Source organism: Scomber japonicus, chromosome 12, assembly GCF_027409825.1.
Source record: "Scomber japonicus isolate fScoJap1 chromosome 12, fScoJap1.pri, whole genome shotgun sequence".
Lineage (NCBI taxonomy): Eukaryota > Metazoa > Chordata > Actinopteri > Scombriformes > Scombridae > Scomber > Scomber japonicus.
Window position 1 is genome coordinate 25,672,214 of NC_070589.1, and position 21,697 is coordinate 25,693,910.

Sequence of the window (21,697 nt, forward strand, 5' to 3'; positions counted from 1 at the left end):
GAAATGCCCCTCAAAATTCCCAAGTCCAGCAGGTATAAAGCAAAGCAAACTGGCTAATCCTCATATTTATGCACCTGGAAGCAGATAAAGGTTTGAGTTGACAGGTTACTTGAACAATTGATTGGTGAACAGTTGGTGAGTCATTTTCTGTCAATCAACCACAAATAATCAACTATTATTACTGTATTATTTCAGCTTCAGTATCATGACTTAAGTGCAATATAATAAAATCTATGAAGAAAAATGTACCATTTTGCACCTCCTGAGGTATTAACAGTATATCACTGTGGACTTGGTGAAATGATCTTAAATGATCTTAAATGATCATTTGTAAAATAATAGAGATTTTGGGGAATGCATTGATTTGCTTTTTGCCATGACTTAGCTAGATCAATACCACTCTTATGTCTGTGTGATCAGTATGGAGTTGGAGCCAGGAGGAAAATGCATTAAGACTAGAAGCTGGAAACACAGCAAGCTTTGCTCTGTCCAAAGTTCAACTTTTTGAACTTTTGGCAGTCAGGCAAGCTATTTCCCCCTGCCTCCAGTTCTTATGCGAAGCTAAGCTAATCACTGTCTAGCTTCATATTCATCCCACAGACATGAGATTGACATCGATCGAATTTGTAATCTTCCAAATCTGACTTGACAAGTGTTTGCTGAAATAGACCTTGTATTTTAGTAAAAGAAAAATCAGGCTTCTCTTTGTCTTTGGATGCAGTATCACTGCAGCTGCATGGTGCTACTATGCAGCTGACAATTTATATTCAACATCAAAGCGTCAAGTCATGACTAATGATAAAGGCTTCATGTTAATATGATAACAGGAGGCATGGCTGAACACGGGTTTCAGCTTACCCTGACATCATGGCAAAAGATATTGATCCAATGTAATTGAAGCAACACTATTCTGTCGCAGAGCATATAATTAGCAGATCCTGTATCTGAAAGCTGTCTCCAGTTAAAGTTAATTGCACTGGTGGATCTATAGTTATAAAGGGCTTTTAAAAATATTAAATGAATTGCCAAAAATATGATTTTACCTGTATGTAATTAAATGGAGTACTGCTGCCTCTGCAGGGTCTATCTTTGAAAAAAATCAGGATTTTTAATACTAAAACTGCCTTTCAGGCTTTACATGACTGTAAAAAAAAAGTCAGTGATTCATGTAATATCAGATCTTTTGATATGAACCGATGTATTTAAAGAGTTGGCTATTCAATACTACCACATACGATCTAGATCTGATCTTAGGAGTGACAGGGGCTACGATCCAGGACATCAACTTGTAACTTTAAATCTGATATCATGCTTTTTTATCATGCTGCTGATTTTCTGTATCTCAGACACTTCAGTTGCAGAGTATCTGAGGACATCAAGAGTTCACTGATACGAGAGGATCAGAGAGCTGTCGGAGTATCTTAGAACATAAACAGACACAAGTCACAACAGAAGGAAGAGCACACCCATTAATTCAATATAATAGTAGATTATATATATTCTAACTGACACAATAATTCAATCAGTAGCATAATTCATATCTTTGTCCCTACTATCTGTTACTATGATGTTGTCGCTCCAGTGAAATTTCTCTGTATTGCTTCGTGCAACACCACGGTGCAAAGACGGATCTGTCATAACAGTTATACTGCTAAAATGTCACACATCTAACAGAGGTGTGAGGTGCACATATGTCCCAGAGAGAGTATGCTTGTGCTTAGCCAAGACTGGAATTGCTGTGTTCTCACTTGCTGCCAGCTAAAGTCTGAAAGGGAGTGATGTCACATGGGGCAACATTTTCCATTGCTATAATCCTAAATAACCAAAAAATGAAGGTAATAAGGTAGACTTTTACACTTCAAGGTCTTTGGCTTGTGCTAGGAAACAATACATTTTAGCAGATAGTCTGTTACAATCTGGAGGTATGGTGTTTGAAAAAAATGCAAAATGTAGGATCCAGTATTTTGGTAGACAGACGTGAGGATACTGTATCTCAGACGATGCTGCTTCAATTTTATGAAAGTGCAATACTAAATTGCAAATATGCCCCTTTAAACACTTCTTCAGATTTTATAGCTCACATTTAAAATTAAAATAGTTATATTGATGATTGCAATTCATATATAAATGTATCATTTTGCTATTGGCTTTAAAAGGAAAAAAGACACAGCACAAACATGTCTCACTGTATTATGTTATACAGACATGTCCACATTGTCTATAATAGTTAACTCCAGTCTCTATGTGAGATTAGTGTTCTGAGTGACACAGAACAATTGGCTTATTTTACATTGCATTTTGTCATGACAGCAGGGCCTGCAGTGGCTCCGCAAAGACACCGCAGGCTTAAGCTTCTGCATAAGCAAACTAATTGGGCTGCAGATGCTTTTAGAAAGACAACGGTCCCGAGGGCCTGCTGGAGGACACACAGATTATCCTTCGGCCACAGGCATCAAAGTTAATGTGTAGACTAGACAATGGAGACTTGTGTCAGTCCCATGGAAATCTTTACCAAAACACAAAGAGCAGGTGTTTTCCATTAGCTGTAAAATGAGAAACCTGTTTTGACATTACTGATTAGGGTGTAGCCAGGAGGCCAGTGTGCTGAATGTTTCCTCCACTTAGGACAAGTCAGCAATAGGTTTCTTCTAGCCATCATGCTGATGCTGATTTTCATGCATGAAAAGTTCATGTACTTTTGTCAGGCAACGAAGACAAACACTGACAGAGTCTGAGATATTTATGCCAGGTTCAGATCTATCATAGACCATTTTTACAGCAGTAATTTTGACTTGTTATAGCAGGAAAAGCACAGGTGTTACCTGACAGCTCCATTATTTTCAAGCGTCCCTGTAAGTGATGACAGTGTGACAGTGAACCAGCATGCACAATACCAGAACCCTGAACTGAAGCAGCTAAATAAAATTCAGCCATCTTTCATTTAAGTATTTACACCTGTGCTTTTCCTACTGTGACAAGTGAAAAAGTCTTACATGATAAAGGCCTACTACATGCAACAGTTTGACAAAGCTTTGGGGTAGAATTAGGCTAAATTATAAACACAATCTAAGTACAATCATTATATCCTTACTTGAGATCACTAGGACACTGGGTCTGACTGGGAAGACTGTGTTCTTCTGCAAAATTTCAGCACAGAAACTGTTGGACTTGATGGTATGCTTCTCAAGGGAAAGTGAGGAGCTGACCTTATCAGCAACGGTTTATTCCAACCTCTAATACACCCAATAATAATATAGTCATCCTAATCCAACCCCTTTCACGACTGCAGTATTGAAATAATAAAAAATCAGATGATTGCACTCCAATGCATCTCCACCATACTTATTTTTCTTGTTCAGTATTGATTTGCCCTTTATAGGAAAATTAATGCAAACAGCGTTTTTCATGGAAATCATTCATATGAATCATTCTTTTTTTTCTGTGTTTAATCCAAACAGAAGCCTCAAGATATGATATTCTCAGCACTGATTCAAAGAACTTTATTTGCAAAACAATTTGAATCTAAAACATCAATGGTAAATGTCAGGTTTTAGTGTCAGTCTCTAAATGAAAGAGCAGTGGCTTGATGCCAGACTCATTATCCTACTCCAGTGTTCAACAATCATACAGGGAGGAATCATCCAACGCAGCAACAAGACCTGCTGCATTTTAAGTTAGGGGCTTGACTGACAGCCAGAAGTTGCTATCTTTGCTTTTATAGTACTATCACCATTGATCATTCTGTAAGCATTAAAATAGTTAAATGCAACAAGCGGTCACTCTTTACCTCTCAGGGTGGTCAAAAGGCATTCTGGGATTTCACTCAATGAGGTGGATGTAGCCATACAAAATTAATACAAATTCCATATTGATGATAAAGCTCTACATCCCTGGGTGGCATTTCTATTTAAAACACATACCAGCAGTGGTATGTCTGTGTGAGGGGGAGTTAAATGCAATATCAATGCCTTTTTAATCAGTTTTGGCAGAAGCAATGCTTATTTGTTGAGTTTATTCTGATGCATGAGCCATATTACTGAAAACCAAAAAATGTGATAACTATTTATGCAGGGAGAGATATCCAATTACACTGAAATCTCTTGGCAAATATTACCTCTTCCAGGATTTCACCTCTGCCTGCCAGCAGAGAGGCTTCTTGGGATAATTGAGTTGTGAGGGGTTTTTTTGTCTGGAAATGTGAATATTAGCTTATGTACTCCTAATCAGTCTACTTCATATTAGAACAAAGAAATAAATATGTAAATATGACATCCTGCTTCTGACAGTGTTGTATTGTTTGTTCCATGGTTAACTGCAGAGAAGAAAATAACAGCAATCGGTGAATTACCTGGAAATGCCCTATTAGCATATCAAAGGTAGCCATGATGATGTTGGGGAGTCGGGTATCCATCCCATGTTTTCTCCTCTGTCTGTTCTTCGAGTGTCATTGTGCCAGAGAGGAGCAAAATGTAATTCTACTGTCCTACACACAGGGGCTGTTTCACAATACTTTGGCATCCTTTGATTCACTCATCATTAATTTCACCTCATGATTGCCATGGTTTGTTTGCTCTTTTGTTTTGCCAGGATTATTGCTCTAAACTCCCTGCAGTGTTCCTCAAAAAAATCCATAAATCCATAAAATGTCTGTCTGTGTTTTTTTTGTCACAAACAATCATTCATGGGGAGGCTTTTCAAAGTTGCATGCTAGTATTCATACAATAAGTGCCCTGATTATCTCTCTTGTTTCTCTCTGTACTCCTCCACAAAAGTCCTTGGTTTCACCCTCCCTAATGAGTCAGCTGTGCTCTAAGGACACAGACCGATGCAGACAGGACAAGAAGAGGCAGCTTGTGCCCTGTGAACCTGCCTGTTGATGTTATCTGCCGCCCCATCACTGAGTGATCTATTAATCACCCCTTCCTGTCTCCCCTGCACTTTTTGCTTTGTCTCTGCAGCTCGAGTGTGTGACAACGCGATGCTGCGCTGTCAGAACGGTGGCACGTGCCACCACCATCAGAGGTGCCATTGTTCCCCCGGCTTCACGGGCGTCCTGTGCGAGAGAGCTCGTTGCCAGGGCCCTGGGGAGTGTGATGACCAATTGTCTGGACGAGCCTCCTTCCATCATCCTCCCATCAGTCGCCAGCTCTCTCTTTCCCTCATAGTGCTCCTGCTATTGATTGTTTCCCTTTGCTGAGAGACCTGAACAGTCTCCCATCCTCAACCAAAACCCTGAAACCACATATGTTGAGACTGACTTCTCAACCTTTAAGGACAAAGGACGTGGACAATGTGCTCAGCATACAATATAAGCAACTCTTTTGTATATCCAAGGCCGCAGTGGTGGGCGAAAGTGTTGTTAGTGCAACAGGTTGCACACTGTTCTGTTATAGTGAATGCTAGATGGATTTATGAAAGGCTTGGTGAAGTCACTGCTGTCTTATAATCTCACAGAGGAAACAGTTGGAGCCTTCGCTTTGTGATTATGCCATTGGCTGATACTTCATTAAAGGAGACTGGAGACTCCACTCAGAGCTTTCTAGAGCTACCCACATTCTGAGAGCAAACTGTACAAAACTAGACACGACATTATGAAAATAATAATGATAAATAATAATAAATAATAATAATAACGTGGACGGGGACATCTTAAAACATCTTGCCTCACTGCCTTCTTCCTTACTTGTTCTTCTCTCCTTTCTCCCTTTCCTTCACTCTTCCCTTGTTCCCTCACTTCCTCCTTCCTGTGCTTTGGTGACTCTGGTGATTTTACTTTGCTGAAGGGTGTCTGTTGTTTTTGCCAAATGCTGCACATGTATTATTATCAAGCCCCTTGACAAGTACCAATCTAGGACTTTTCTCGTTTCTCTTTTTCAGAGGCTTTGTAGTCATGCTTGAGCTCACCTGTGTGGGAAAAAAAAAAGTTGTAACATAAAGTAACTGTATTTAATTTTTGTATAAAACAGATATTTTCATGACTACGCAGAACAAAAAGATGTATTACTTGTTTTCTATTGCTGCCGACCCTGTCCTAGATGTGGACTATGAGTACGTAAGGAGTTTGGTTGTATTATTTCTTTGCTTGTGTGGCACATGGTTCTCTTCATTTGAGAGCTGCTGTCAAAACTATGTTTACATACACACTTACACAATACACTTCCACCAAAGGGAAAAAGAAAAAAACATGTCTTTGTCTTGTTGTTGAATAGTAGTAATTTTATTGAGTAGTAACATGACATTTGAGACAAGATGTGTAGAGTACAACAGTGTATTGTCTGTAGATAGGTACAAGCCAATGACAATAGCTGAATGTCATTTTAAAGGATTTCAAAGCTGCGGTATTAAGGTCAATTGTTGACCTACTCACTGAAGCAAAACTTGCTGGTAACAATATATCAGTCAACAAATAACTTCCTGGTTTGATGATGACTAAGGTTGTTTGTCTCTAATGTAATGTATCCCATCCTTGTTGTGGTTATGAAACATAAAAATCAGAAGAATCTCAAGCCAAAATCCGATCAGCTTTATGTAAATTTAAGAAGAAGACTCTGGGAGAAAGAAAAAAAAAAGGAGATTGCATGGCTGTCGCAGAGGGTGTCCAGCTCAAATCTGTAATCAGATCTAATCCGTGAATCAAATGGGAAGAGGGGAAGGTTTTCTGAGCTGCTACGGTTGAAAGCCTGCATCCTGCTGTGGGAGCCTCCGTGAAGCGACATGTTCAGGAAATGAGCTTTAATTCATGGAGGGTCATTGAATAGAAATGAAGTCGCATCCCACTGGGTGACATATTGAGCACTGAGACCAATTTCATTTGAGAGATTAATTTTCCTCCCGAGGTTGTCATGAAACACCTAATTGTGTTAGAGTCTACTGTAAGTGCCTCTCATTAAATGACACTGTCGATGAAAAGAGTAGCGAATGCCTTTTTTGACAGGGACTCATGGCTCGGAAAGTAACATTTGGGAACTAAGCTGAGGTATTTCAGAGGGTTTAATACACTGTGAATAGTAACTGAAGAGGATATTAATTCAGCAGAGCAAATAATACATTTTTGAAAGAAAAACAAAACACAGGAATCAACTATGTTAGGCAACCTCAACCAGAAAATATATCAGCAACATTTGTAAATCCCTGAAGAAAGGGTTGATCGTTCACTGAACCCTGCCCAAATGATGATTGCCCAATTTCTTCACATGAAGTGGGGAGCCTGAGGTTATAGTATGAGTAAAAGTCCATATAGTCAATAAAAAGTTTGGATTCTTTTTTCACTCATTCCAAACTCAAAGTGTAAAGAATGGATTAACCAGTGTGTTTATCTGGTCTGATGTAAACTGCAAATATTAGTATTACACTGGTAGAAGTAGCATTGCCACACCATTATAATACTCCCTTAGAAGTCCTGATTTCAAAATGTTACTTCAAGTACTGAATTATTACCAGCAAAATGTACATAAAGCATTAAAAATATTTGTCCTACTAATTTTTGCTTTTCAACAACTTTCAATGGACTTGTATCATAAATACAACATATTTTCTCATCTGTGACTTGATTTAATGATTCTAAGCAAAGTTTAATCATAAATGACTAAAATTAGTGAATGAACTCTGTGATTCACGTGTGTCAGATGTTAAACATATTACTGAACCACAGTACATATTACACTAAATATGTAATTATGCATACATTTGTTCTACTGTGACATATATCATCAAAAAAAAAGTTTTTATAATGATTTCAGATATCATCCAATTGACCCTAACCCATGAACACGTGAGAAAAAGCATTTTAATATTGTAGCTGTTGAGGTGAAGCTAACTCTTGCTGTGTGGTTTAATCTAACAAATCATATTTTAAAAGCAGATATGTTTTATGTTGTTTATAAAAATCTTAATTTACAAAGTAACTTTCAGATAAATGTAGTGGAATAAAAAACTAAAACATTTCCATCTTCAATGTAGCAGAGATAAAATGGAAATACTCAAGTAAAGAAGAACTTCAGAAGTGTACGTAAGTCGAGTAATTGAGTTACGTTCCTCCACTGCTGGCTTATTAGCTTACAGAACATTAGTAACCTAACCCAGTGTGACCAGTACTTCCGACGCCAAGGAGCATTTAATACTTCTGTGGAGTTAATAAAGCATCTCACCTCTGTCTCATGCTTTTCTAAGTCTTATCTTACACTTTTCTCCTTATAATTTATAAAACAAGGATTTACTAGTTCTACACCGCAATAGGAGACCATCATGCTGTTTCTTTATTTTAATATCTTCACGCAACATGGATCATCAACTGGGGAAGTTGACTTTTTTCCTGGGACATGCAGCTTCATCCACAGTCTTTATGGACAATATTGTGTGGATGTAGCTATAAAGTTTAAGACTAAATTCACAGTACACTAAGTCAATAATCAAGGACCCACTGCTTAAAAAATGAGTACGAATTTCAAGTGGTAAATCTGCCTCAGTTATCACAGGAAGGAGTTAGCTGACTATCAATTGCCCTTTCAAGCTAAGCAAATAACCATATTTTTTACCCCACATAACAACATCATCTATCCGGCATCCCAGTTGTATCTCTTTCTGTGATTTCATTGTTTTTGTTCAAGGTTCCACTCTCTAAAGTGGCAATGCAGAAAGTGAAGTGGCACACTTGAGACTGTTTGTGGTGACATGATGACAGTCGAGGAAGATTTGGAGCAGTGTTTAAGGACCAGTATATATCAGTGTGTTTGTGTGTGAGAGAGAGAGAGAGAGAGAGAGAGAGAGAAGAGAGAGAGACAGACAGACAGACAGACAGAGAGAGAGAGAGAGAGAGAGACATAGAGAGAGAGAGAGAGAGAGAGAGAGAGAGAGAGAGAGAGAGAGAGAGAGAGAGAGAGAGAGAGAGAGAGAGAGAGAGAGAGAGAGAGAGAGAGGAGAGAGAGAGAGAGAGAGAGAGAGAGAGAGACACAATTACGTTTATGACATGTTAGTGCAATAGAGTTGGTGTTTTATGACCGCTCCTGGCTTTGGGCTGTATATAGCTATTAGTAAGAAAAAGTTTTTAAGGTTAAATCCAGGTCTTTTGCTATTAAATGCAGATTATGGCCCTGAAATGTTGATGAACAACTGGTTGGAGACCATCACTCTGCCTCAAGAGCAGTTGCAACTCTCTGCCAAACATTGACGTTCTTAGCTATGGAGAGAAAATGAGAGCCATAATTCCTCTACAAAGTCTGCTTACTGTGAGAGTATGGGCATGGGAATATTAAATGCAACTTTTCTTATTCCTACATCAGATTTAGTGACACAGCAAGTACAAGTGGCAACCAAGGCACGTACATTTTTATTGAGCATATGCTTGAATATATTTCCCAGCACGATCATAAATAGTTAAACAAAAATGCTGACATTTAAACTTAAATATGGCACCAGTGGAACAATTTAAAATAAGTTTTTGTTACGATTTTGCACAGCATGAAGCTTTATTCAGGGGGTCACAATTCAACGCAAAAAGGAAAAGACCTGAGGATTTTGTTCTCTAGTTATGTTCCCCACTGTTCCGTGTCCCAGCAGCGCCTTGTCCTTCCTCCTTTCACTTCTAAGACTCAGGAGGGGGTATTAGGAGGACATTTTTAGACACGAGCAGTCCTTGTGTTCTGCCACTGTCAGCACTGGTGGCACCAACAGAAAGTTACATAACATAAGACAAGGGGTATTCAGTGTCTAGGAAAGAAGAGACTCAGCAACGTGTCTGGAGCACTCAGCTTATAAGCGATCCTATATCCATATTCAGCTCATCAATGGTACTCTTTTGAAATGCCCAGCAGTAGAAAAACATAACTCGGTGGTGTACAGGGACTGAAAATGAAACTTCTGTCAGCCAACAATGTTAATAATACTATTTCCATGCATATATGATGAGCGTCAGTATAGAATCCCCAGCTTAACTTTTTTTTCTCTAAATTATCTGAATATTAATGATGCCTATGCTAAAATTGGAGATGCAAAGCATGCCTCATATTTCTTCCCGCAGCTGTTTTCACATCAATGGATATAAATAAAGTACAGCTTCTATTTAAATCGTGATTTCCAGGGATGTTTAGTGACTCACATCTTAAAATCTAAGAGAGAGGTTGCACGTCCTTTTTCTCACAAGTATAGCTTGTTTGTTTGTAACAATACGTTGTCCTTGACCCGTTACAAAATAAGACTCAGCTGCTGGCTCATCTGTCAGTTTAATTATAATATTAAGTATTTTTCACAATAAAGTTAAATAAAGGACTGTTTGAAGTTAAATAAAGTACTGTTAAGTAATGTCATGATAACAGTTCTCACTCTGTAATATTGTGAGAGTTGACTTGTGGTTGAAATGAGCTAAATACGCAGCCATGACTTCATTTGAAAAAACACTAATATTTTTTCACTTTCTGTACTCCAACACAACAAACGCCCCCTGGCACTCCTCTCTCTGACTGTCACTCACATTGCCACCTTTGTTTCCTGCAACAACTCAACTCAAGCGAAAGGTAGAAAGAAAAGTTTTATTTCTCTCTAGGGGTCCTTTCCATAATGTTGTCAGACACTTATAATAACTATGTGAGCCTGTCAGTGTCAAAAACAAGCACTTTTAGTGGACGTACATTGATGGGGCGCAGTTGCCCCAAAGGATTACACTGCAGCCCATTTCACAGCTGGCAGGTGAAGTGCTCTCGCTCAATACTGGACCAATTTCAAAAGGTTTTGTCCCCATTAGTCACTTTGACACAAAATGCTGGGAAAATAGGACCCAGGTTGAAATATCCTGTAGTTTCCCTTTAATCTTCAAAGGTTTGGTCACACCAAAAAGTAGCAGAGCAAACTTCATGCAGTGCTGCAAACTGCAAACAAGTTAAACGCTGCCATGTTAATAAGTCATTCCTCATCTGTACATTTTCTCTGTACTCCCCCCTACCATTTGTCTCATAATTCTGCAACATCTCATTCAACAAAATGTATTTGAAAAGGAAGGATACCAGCTTAATCCCAGTTCATTTGATTCAAAATATACATTTTTAACATCAACTTCTGTCTACTAATTGGACGCAAAACATACCTATTTTGCAGAGCGGTTTTACAGGAGGGGTAGATGAAAATGGATATGGCAACAAAGCTAATAGCCTTGATAGCATATTGCATTTTGGACTCTGGTTGAAATTAAAGCTTGTCCACTTGTGCGGGACAAGTGCACCAAAAAAAAATGTCTTCACATTATATGCATGGTTTCTACGGCCTTGTATGTTGCATAGACTGTATTATGCTGTGTTGTGCCATTTAGCCACCTCTCAATTTCAGAAATAGCATTTATGCAGACTTTCCATTACTTTAAAGCTATTAGCTCAGATCAGCTTCCTACCGCAGTTTCTGTTGAAGCTTCTAGGAATGCTTGTTTGGATTTCCGTTTGACCACTGTATCCCCGAAAGAGACACAGAGATTGCTGTTATTGTTAACACAGACCAACAAACCACCAGTGTGTGGGTGTTCGAAACAAACAAACCCTCAATACTGAAGCTAGCAGGCAGACTGGAGTTGCTTTCATGGGGCAGATGAATGAATAAGCATTAAATAAAAATGTCGGAGAAAAGACCACAAAGTAAGTATGTAGAAAAGCTTTTCAGTGAAGCTACAGTAATTTAAGCTTGACTGCTTATGTCATTGTCCACAATTACTGCAATTAACACCAACTTATGCTCAGTCAGACTTTTAAAAGGAAGACTTTTTACATTTCCAGAGTGAGTGGAGAAATGAGGAGAGAGGAGACACAAGTGAGGAACAATCACAGGATGTAACATTAATCCTGTTGAAAGAAAAATAAAGAGAAAGTAAATCCAAGAAGGAAGAAGGTGCAACTGATTCAAGAGTTAAAGAAAACGTTTAAGGAGGAAAGAGGCATCAGGTGACAAGCAGGAGGCAGAAATAACTGGTCTGACTTACACCTGTATAGATGAATTACTGTTCTGGTAAATATTTTTAGAGGCACAAACTGTTATCAAAATGTTAACTAATCCTAATGAATAAAACAGAAAGCACAAGATGAAAACTTGCTATAAAATGATTTACAGATCTTTTAATAGAGGCACTAACACTACACAGCACATTACATTTTTATAAGATGTTAAAAGGTTGTTGACCTCAGTAACTGTTGTAAACACAGCACTAAAATTGACAGATAGTTTCAGTTATTAGGAGACACAAAATGCTGATTCATGCAAATGAATTCCTCATAAGTCAGTTTTGTTATGTTGTTATATTACAAATCCATATTAAGGACCACATGTAGATGGTGTGAGAAATGAGATTTGTTTTTCAGATAGAGACTGATTGGTTCATCTATCTATCCATAGGGCCTTTGTTCATTTATATGTTGTAAATAAATATTGTTAAAATTGCTAATATTTATTTTCCTAATTTCTGTTTTATTTCAGCTCAGTTTAGAGAAATACACAGACAAAAGAATTCTTAGGCTAAATACTGTTAATCATCATTATTACATGTCAGACAGATGATCAATGATTAATCAATAGAGCTCATATTGAAACAGGCTCTACAAAGTGCTTTGCAATTCAGGATCAAATGAAAACGATTAACGAGAAAGTAATGAATTGAATCATTTGTATGTTGACACCATTTGGATGCTTTGAACTAATTGTCTATACTCTGCATTCTTTTTACAAGTGAATTTTGAACAAGTGAAAGGTAAATTTACTTCTTCAAAGGACGAGTGACTCACAAATTTAAATTCGAGCCCTGCCTAAAGGGCCTTAATGTTGTGATTCTGTGTATGAAAATTAACAAAAGCTTTACTTTCATGAATACATGTGTGCAAATATATGAGAAATCCACAGGTTTTATTGACTACATTGACATTACTTGATTACAGTGGCCTTAAAGTGAATCTCATTTAATAACCTGCAAATGAACCAACCAGTATTGTATGTCTTCCTTGTTGAGACATAGCAAGCTTACGTCAAAAAGGCGTGGAAGTGCAAAAAAGCTCTATATGGAAAATCAGTGAATACAATGTAATCTTTCCCTCACTGTAAAAATTCATCCAGTTCTTTTAATGTGATCAATGTGCATTTACTGTATTAAGCTAAATCTAGACTATTTTTAAATTAAAAATAAATCAAAATAAGAATATATAAAGACAAAAATAGAAATAATAGTAATGATGGAGCTTTTGTGTAGAAAAAGGTCATTAAACTTTTATGAGATATGTGTATTAGATACTTGTTCCTTGGACCAGCAAAAGAGGTGAAACATTGCATGAGACAGCCAGCAGCTCTCACACATGCGAAAGTGCACCACGTGTGCTTGTTATGTGTACAATACATATGTGTAGCCAGGCACACATTGACTTGCCAACATCTATAGGACCTTTCGCCCTTTCCATCCTAATCAATTTTTCAGGTCCAGCAGTAGAAATTGTATCGACTCCGTTTATGTGGCAACACATCAGGAATGGCACTTATGGAGGGAAGGGAGCAGCATGCCATCTGTGGCTTTATCAAACTCCTATTCACATCCCTGACATCGCAAGGACAGCTGGTGGGTGGTTTGCTGGCTTGGCACACAGCGTTAGAGTACACTAGAATCAATAGACAGAACAAAGAGGAAGTTAAGCTGCCTCCGCTGGAACATAATGGAAATACCTTTCTCCCTGCTGCTCTTTCAGAGTTCTTATAAGAGACTAAACAGGAAGCAATGGTTCCACTCTGCCCACTTCCATTAGCTCAAGGGTGTGAAATATTCTAAGCATACTGTTAAAATTAACAGGTACAGGTTCCCTGTTTCATTTGAAACTCTCCTTGTATTACCTACAAACTTTATGTAGGATTATGATGGAATGGATGTGACTGTCAAGCTAAACTATAATTATTGGAAATAAAGTATGGAATTAAAATTGTTTATTTGAAATGTATATGCAGCTTTAAGCAGGACATTTTAGATTCTGCCACTAAATGAAAGCTATAAAATAAAAAACCCATCTGCTTTCTTGTCACGACCACAAACCAATCTGATGTCCCCTCATTTCAATACAATCTAGGGCAGCAATCGGCTCTTCAACTACAGATGGTAATCCTATTCAGTGTCACACACAATCACATTTGCTCAATGCCAAATCCAGCACTTCTGGCCTTCAGTGCCACACCTAAATTGCAAATCAGCCCAGGCTGGGATTGGCACCACAAGCCCCCAACACCCTGTTGAAGAAATTATTTATGTATCACACCAACACTGTCCATAAATAAAAGATACCATTCACAGTCTGTTCCAGAGTTACTAGAGCTTGGAAGAAAACGGTTTATCCTCACTTACTGCTTTCTTACAGTGCAGATGCTTTGTTGCTTGTTCCCGCCTCCGCTTGCATTCTTTTGCTGGTATCCTTGTTTTTTGTCTGCTAGAAATGATGAGCTGCAGGATATTTATGAATCATGTAATGCATCATGTAATTTATTTAGATAAAGTTGGTTATTTTTATATTTTCAAACACTTTTAAGACCTCCTCAGTACGATGTGACTGTACCTTCCACTGGACTGGAAACATTAATTAAAGCTAATCAGCATCACAATACCCCCCTTCTCTACAGATAACCTCCAGAATCCTTGACAGAAAATTGCAGTTAGAAATGAACGTGGAAGTGAGTGGACTATGTGGGAACTACACCACATGGACCATGGACTCAAAACAGTGGACAAAAGCATACTAATACATGGCTAATTTGCACCAACAAGACTAGCAACAAACTTCCCCAACAGGCAACTCCAAGTGTGTAACTGGAGATCAGATTTGCTCCACTGTTACCTGATCTCTCTCACATGCTGACATGCTCCTGACATGAAGCATATTGTCTTATTTCTGGTCGCCCACTGTGTTACTGATATCGTTTTGCAAAAAAAAGTTAGCAAAGAGGTTAGTCCCATAGTACAACTCTCAAACCCGCAAAATAAAAGCAAACTTCACAAAAATTTGAAAGAATATAGCATATACCAAACTGAAAGAAGAAGGCCCTCTATAATGCCAGAACCGCTTATTACTCATGGCTTACAAAGGTGAATAAAAACAGCCCTTGGGTCCTTTTCAGAATTTAAGCCAGGCTAACAAAGACTCATAACTCTACTGATCCATGTATTCCTATAGCTCTCAGTAGTAATAACTTAATAAGTTTATATAATGATACAATTCTAATTATTAGAGACAAAAATCATTGCCTCCTGCCCTCAATAGGCACCATTGCCGTAAAACCTGATATATATTTAGACTGTTTCTCTCCGATCGACCCTCCTGAACTAACGTCAACGATTTCTTCATTTAAATGATTCATCCCAACTAGGCTGCTTAAGGAAGGCTTAACCTTAGTTAGCACTTCTCTCAATCTGTCTTTAGTAACAGGCTATGTATCACAGTCCTTTAAAGTACTTGTAATTAAACTTCTTTTTAAAAAGCCTTCCCTTTCTCTGGAAGATCCTTGAGAAAAGAGTTGCCAATCAGTTATGTGACTTTCTATATAACAATAGTTTATTTGACGATTTTCAGTCTGGATTTAGAGCACATCATAGCACAGAGACAGCACTGGTGAAAGTTACAAATGACCTCCTAATTGCATCAGACAGAGGACTTCTCTCAGCTTGTCTTGTTAGATCTTAGGGCTGTATTAGACACCATTGACCATCACATCCTATTACAGAGACTGGAACATTTAATCGACGGTAAAGGAACTGCATTCAACTGGTTTAAGTCCTATTTATCAAATCGATTTCAGTTTGTACACATTAACAATGTATCCTCTTTACAATAATGTTGGACACAGTAAGGTTCTGTGGTTGAACCAATACTGTTCACCTTATATATGCTTCCTTTAGGTAAAATTATTAGGAGACACTCCATAAATGTCTATTGTTATGCAGATGATACTCAATTATATGTATCAATGAAGCCAGATCAAACCAATCAGTTAACTAAACTCTGAGCATGTCTTAAGGACATCAAGACCTGGATAACCTCCCATTTTTTGCTACTAAGATCTGATTAAACTAAAAACTACTCTGGATGGTATCACCCTGGCCTTCTGCACCACCATAAGGAATTCAGGGATTATCTTTGATCAGGATGTCCTTACTAAAAAATGTATTATTATTATTATTATTATTATTATTAACCAACACATGAAATTAATTTCAAAGACTGCCTATTTGCCTATCTACCTAATATTGCAAAAATCAGGCATATCCGGTCTCAAAAAGATGCAGAAAAACTTGTATTTGTTACTTCTCTGCTGGATTATTGCAATTCCTTATTATCAGACTTCCCTAGCAAGTCTCTAAAGACTGCAATTGCAATTGCACATGTACCAACAGACATCATTTTTCTCACACCTTAGCTGCACTGGCTCCCTCTAAAATACCATTTAAAATCTTTCACTTTAACTACAAAGCTAGCACACAGCGCTCCCAGAATGCAGGCTTACTTGTGGTTCCCAGAGTCTCTTCAAGTATAATGGGAGGCATGGCTCTCAGCTGTCAGGCTCCTAACCCATGGATCCATCTTCCAGTTTTGGTCCAGGAGGCAGACGCCCTGTCTACATTTAAGAGTAGGCATAAAACTCTCTATTTTGATAAAGCTTATAGCTAGGGCGAGCCTCAGCTTGTGTTGGACTAGCCCCTAGTCATGCTGTCTAGATTGCCGGGGGACTTCCCATGATGCACTGAGCCCTTCTCTCCTCTTTCCCCTCTCCATCTGTAAGCATTCATGTACCATTAATGCATGTTACTATCTTGGCTTCTTCCCCAGAGTTTTTGTTCTTCCTGGTCTTGCAGGTTTCTATAGATAATGGTTGCAGACTGCCAAGTCAAGGGTCCAAGGCCTCAGTGGGTTATAGTCGTGGACCACCTGCTGCCATGATCCTACAATAAAGGGACAGTGGTCCATAGAGAAATGCCACGCTGGTCAGAACAGGAAAAAAAAGCTGAACACAGGTGGCAAAAACAGGAATTGTCAACATGTCTCAGGTTTCTTCCCACAGGCACTGAAAAATACAGTCATCAAACCACTATTAAACAAGAACAAATCTAGACACCTTACTAATAAACAATTACAGGCCCTAATCAAACTCCCTGTTTTTAAGTGAAATCACTGAAAAAGCTGGTTTTTCAACAGCTGAACAACTTCTTGGCACTAAACACCTGTTTGGATGTCTTCCAGTCAGGATTTTGACCACACCACAGCACTAAGTCTGCTCTTGTTAACGTGTTCATTTAACATCCACTTAAACACAGACAGTGGCAATATTTCAGTCTTGGTGTTACAGGATTTCAGCGCTGCAATTAACACAGTCAACCACAAAGTATTAGACTGACTGGAAAACTGGGTGGAACTTTCTGGCACAGTACTAAACTGATTGTAATGAGCTGTAATGGACAAGGCCTATTTCATTTCAACTATGGAGTTCCCCTTGGCTCCATTCTGGGTCCTCTTCTGTTCAACATCTCCCACTGGCTGAGATTATTAAAAACAACAAAGTATGTTGCCATTATGCAGATGACACACAAATGTACATAGCCATATCACAAGGGGACTATAATCCCACATAAGTACTGAGTGATTGCATTGAACAAATCAACAACAGGGCATGCCAGAATTTTCTATAGTCTCACTAAGACCAAAAAAGTGGATCACATCAGTTCAGTTCTCAGGTCTTTACCTTTATTTCCTGTCTGTCAAATAACTGATTTTAAAATACTATGGTTGGTTTGTAAAACATTAAATGGATTAGGGCCAAAATACATTTTTGATCTGCTGCCATGTTACAAACCATCCAGACCTCTCAGATCATCTTGGACTGATCTGTTTTCTATATCCAAGGCCAAAACAAAACATGGAGAGGCAGCTTTCAGTGTTTATGCACTGGAATAACCTTCCAGAAAACTGCAGGTCTGCTGCAACCCTCAACTTCTTTTAAATCAAGGCTAGAGGCTTTTCTGTTTGCTGCTGCCTTCATGAGACTTTTGATCAGTATCTTACACTGCACTGTAACTTTTACTGTCCTGTTTTGTCTATCTTATTCTATTTAAGATCAGTTTAATTTTATTTTTAGTTTGATATTGCCTTATGTTGCTTTTACATTTTGTCTAGATGCCTTGTTTATTTTATGCACTTGGCCTTAAATTGTGTAATACAAATAAACTTGCCTTACCTAATCTTTTCACATGCTGGGCAGGGGGGGGCGTGTAGTTGTGGTCTCTGGCCTTCATCATGAACAACTCTGTTTGGAAAACTAAAATAATATACACCTGTAGAATATGAAAAATGATATTCATCTGTTCTAAAGCACATTTTACATTCAGAGTGCTTTTAGTTGCTCTACAATGTGTGCAGGGGATGTGTAAAATAAAAATTCTAACAATTGACCAAATCATGTTACCCATTCGCTTTGTTTTAGTCAAACCAGATGAGTGGAGTTTGCCATGACCGAAAATCACAAAAACTATTTCATTACAGGTTAAAATGAGTAATTTCTACTTCACATTTTGATTCAATAAAAGGTTAAAGGAAGGGAACAGTAATCAACTGAGCAAAAGGTGCACTTTTAAACATTAGAACAGAGATGTGAAACTGTGAGCATGACTCACATTTGCACAAATTTGCAAATTTGAGTGTAAATTATTATTTATGTTTTGCAGCAAAAGTGGAGACATGAAGATAGTTTTGGTTTTATTTGCTCTGGTTTTTTGATTGTTTATGAGTATGCCTCTCCTGATACAGGGACAGTCAGATAATTACAATTTAAGGGACAGTCAGATAATTAAGGTTATAGAGTTGATGTGCATAGAGCCTTGGAAAAAAGATATAGCCTGAACAGCGTCTGACACACCAACACTGGTTCGTGCCAGTGTATACTCCTACATTGTGTTTACATACAGTGTGTTTACATGCACTTTCCTAAGTAAAATGATTTGTTAACTCTATGTGAATGAGAAACCTGATTACCATAATCAAGGAGGTAGGGTATTACATAGGCTGTAAAGTGAAACCACAGCAGTATCAACACATGATACCACTATAGTTACAATGATCAGTTAAAGCTAAACAAAATAGACTTGACACTTGAAAAGACACTTAACATCACAATTATGTGCATAAAAGGATAAACAAGCTAACCTATTACCCAGCCCCTGTAGACAGCTGTATTGCTTAAAATAGAAGTGTACAAGTTACATCACATGCACAAGATGAACAACTGAGCAACGCTGCTGAAACTTCTCCCTGTTTGTCTTTCTTATATTGTTTTTTGTTTGTTTTGAGTTTTTTTGTAATAAGTGTGAAGTAACCCTCTAACTTAAGATCACGCTTCGTTATCGACATCTTTCTGCCAACCATATCATACAGCCACTTCTAATGTTACTTTAAGGATTAGTCTCATATTTGTTACAAACCAGTGTTGATTGTGGCACTGGTTAATCTTAGGACTGTCATTTCATTAATTGGAATAAAGAGAGGCTCAGGTGGCAGTAGCGACAGAAAATCCCAAAACAAAGAGCAAACAAACAAAGAAGCAAGAAACAGACAGTCAGACAGACAGACAGACTGATAGGGACACAATGAGAGGTAGTTTAGAGGCAGACAATGGGCACACAAAAACAAAGAGATTCAAGTTACAGTGGGGGGAAATAAAGGAGACACAACAGAAGCCTTCATCACAAAAGCCCACCATGAAACATGAAACAATGGTTCCCTGATGGAAAGAGGTATAGCAGTAAACACGTGCACCCCTGTTTGGCAGACCTGGTGAAGAAAGAGAGGGGGGAAAGAGAGGGGGGGAAAGAAGGAGCAGGAAGGGTAAGAGACCGACAGGCCATGCCAAAGCAGCTCCCATGACGAGCAGCGCCACCTCGTTAAACCTGTCCCCGGGAGTCACAGGCAGATGCTCTGCTTTTTCTGTGATAATGACCGACCTGCTAAGCAGCATCACGCTCCTTTGAACAACTATTGACCTTAAAACTGTCACTCTCTTTCATGCCAGTGCTGGTTCCAACTCGCCACGCTCAGAAGGGGCTTGTTGCACGACAAGTTTTAATGCAAGCCTAGATGTATTAATATGGCTTTTATCAAACATTGTAGAAAATGCCTTTCTGCTGATATGGTCTTTATAAGTTTGTGTCACGCTACTGCTCCGCGCCGCATGTGGTCATCAGATAGACCAGCTACATATTCATGATGACCAATTATGTCTTAAGACCTTTGAAAACATGCACCCCAGCCAGTGCAAATTGGCATTAAGGATATGAAAGTGTTACCCATTAATTCACATTTATTCACCATTTTACATTTCTGAGACCCACCGCTGTCAAGCATCAAAGCGCAGTCAGCACATGGAGCCATGAGTCAAGAGGAAGCAACTAGGGTGAGGGAGAGATAGAGAGAGAAAGAGAAAGAGAGAGATAGACAGAGGAGGAGAGAGCAGTGGTTCTCTGAGGATTAGTTCATTTAGACTGCTTTGATCTGTGAGATCTTAATTGCTGGGTAGTACTGATAGAGTCCTCACAGAGACTTAGCAACACCATCCAGGCGAGGAGGGAGGAGTGTGGTCACGTCCTTCCCTTCTCTCTCCGGATGGACTCATCTCAGTTCCCGGACATTATTGTTTAATTTAATTTCTATGAATGATTATGCAATGCCATTCCATTTGACTTGCGTTTTCATACCTAAACCCAATAGGTCATTGTGAAATGACTCATCTGAGCATTTTCTGGGCTGCCATCCATGTTCTTAAGGTGTGGTTACGTTTTGTCAGCATTTGTTGGCTTTTGTGAAAGTTTAATAAGGTGGATCTTTTCTTTAATTTCTCATCTCTGTTGTGCTATTTTTGAATTCCCACTTTTTTTCTGTTCCAATGTTAATTTTCAGCTTCATCAAGACTTTATCACAGCTTTCCCAAACTGTGAAAGCTCCCTTCATTCTCAAATTCTGACATCATCTTTCCCCCCTATCCAGTGCTTAATTTGTAAATCATAAGGTGCCGGAACGCAAAGTACATATGACAGCTCAGGGATGACGAGACGGGCACAGGTCCCGGAACATATAGAGAAAACGTGCTGAAAACAACATGAAAATGCCCACTTGCCACGCTGTGGGACTTACAAGCCTCAATTTCAAATAATATCCATGGTACAAATGTTATGACGATAATTTACAATTATTTTAGGCAATACTCCGCACAGCACAGGCCAATGCCCACATCACCACAGGTGGGACTTACAGTATACAGTCAACAGGTCTAATGTGTAAAACAAAGCTTTTACTAAATCACACATATCTTCCATTATTATTATTCAAAGATTGGCACGGCGGCCTATTAATAGACAGTAGACTCACCATATTTAGTTGTCCAAAACACCCCACATCACGAGCATGTCGCTGGACGTCCCACACTCCTCTCCTGCTGAATCTTCCTGCTGTAAGCCAGCTGATGTCGCGGTTCCCGCCTCTTGCTCCGGCTGTTGTACCGGGCTAGCTGATGCCAGGGTACCCGCCTGTTGCTCCGGCTTTTGTCCCGGGCTAACTGATGCCACGGTACCCGCCTGTTGCTCCGGCTGTTGTACCGTGCTAGCTGATGCCACGGTACCCGGCTGTTGGTGGTTCACCTGGCTGACTGCTAGCACTGTACTGGCTCCTGCTCC

At 38.8% G+C, this 21,697-nt stretch overlaps 1 protein-coding gene across 1 annotated transcript in view; it reads left to right on the forward strand.

Annotated features, from left to right (window-relative positions):
• Positions 1–5,197, forward strand: part of LOC128368592 (netrin-G1-like) — a 59,024-nt gene extending 53,827 nt beyond the window's left edge. The window contains exon 6 of the mRNA XM_053329440.1: positions 4,959–5,197. Coding sequence (XP_053185415.1) covers positions 4,959–5,197 — 239 coding nt within the window. The remainder of the gene's footprint in view (positions 1–4,958) is intronic.
• The last annotated feature ends 16,500 nt before the right edge of the window (positions 5,198–21,697 follow it).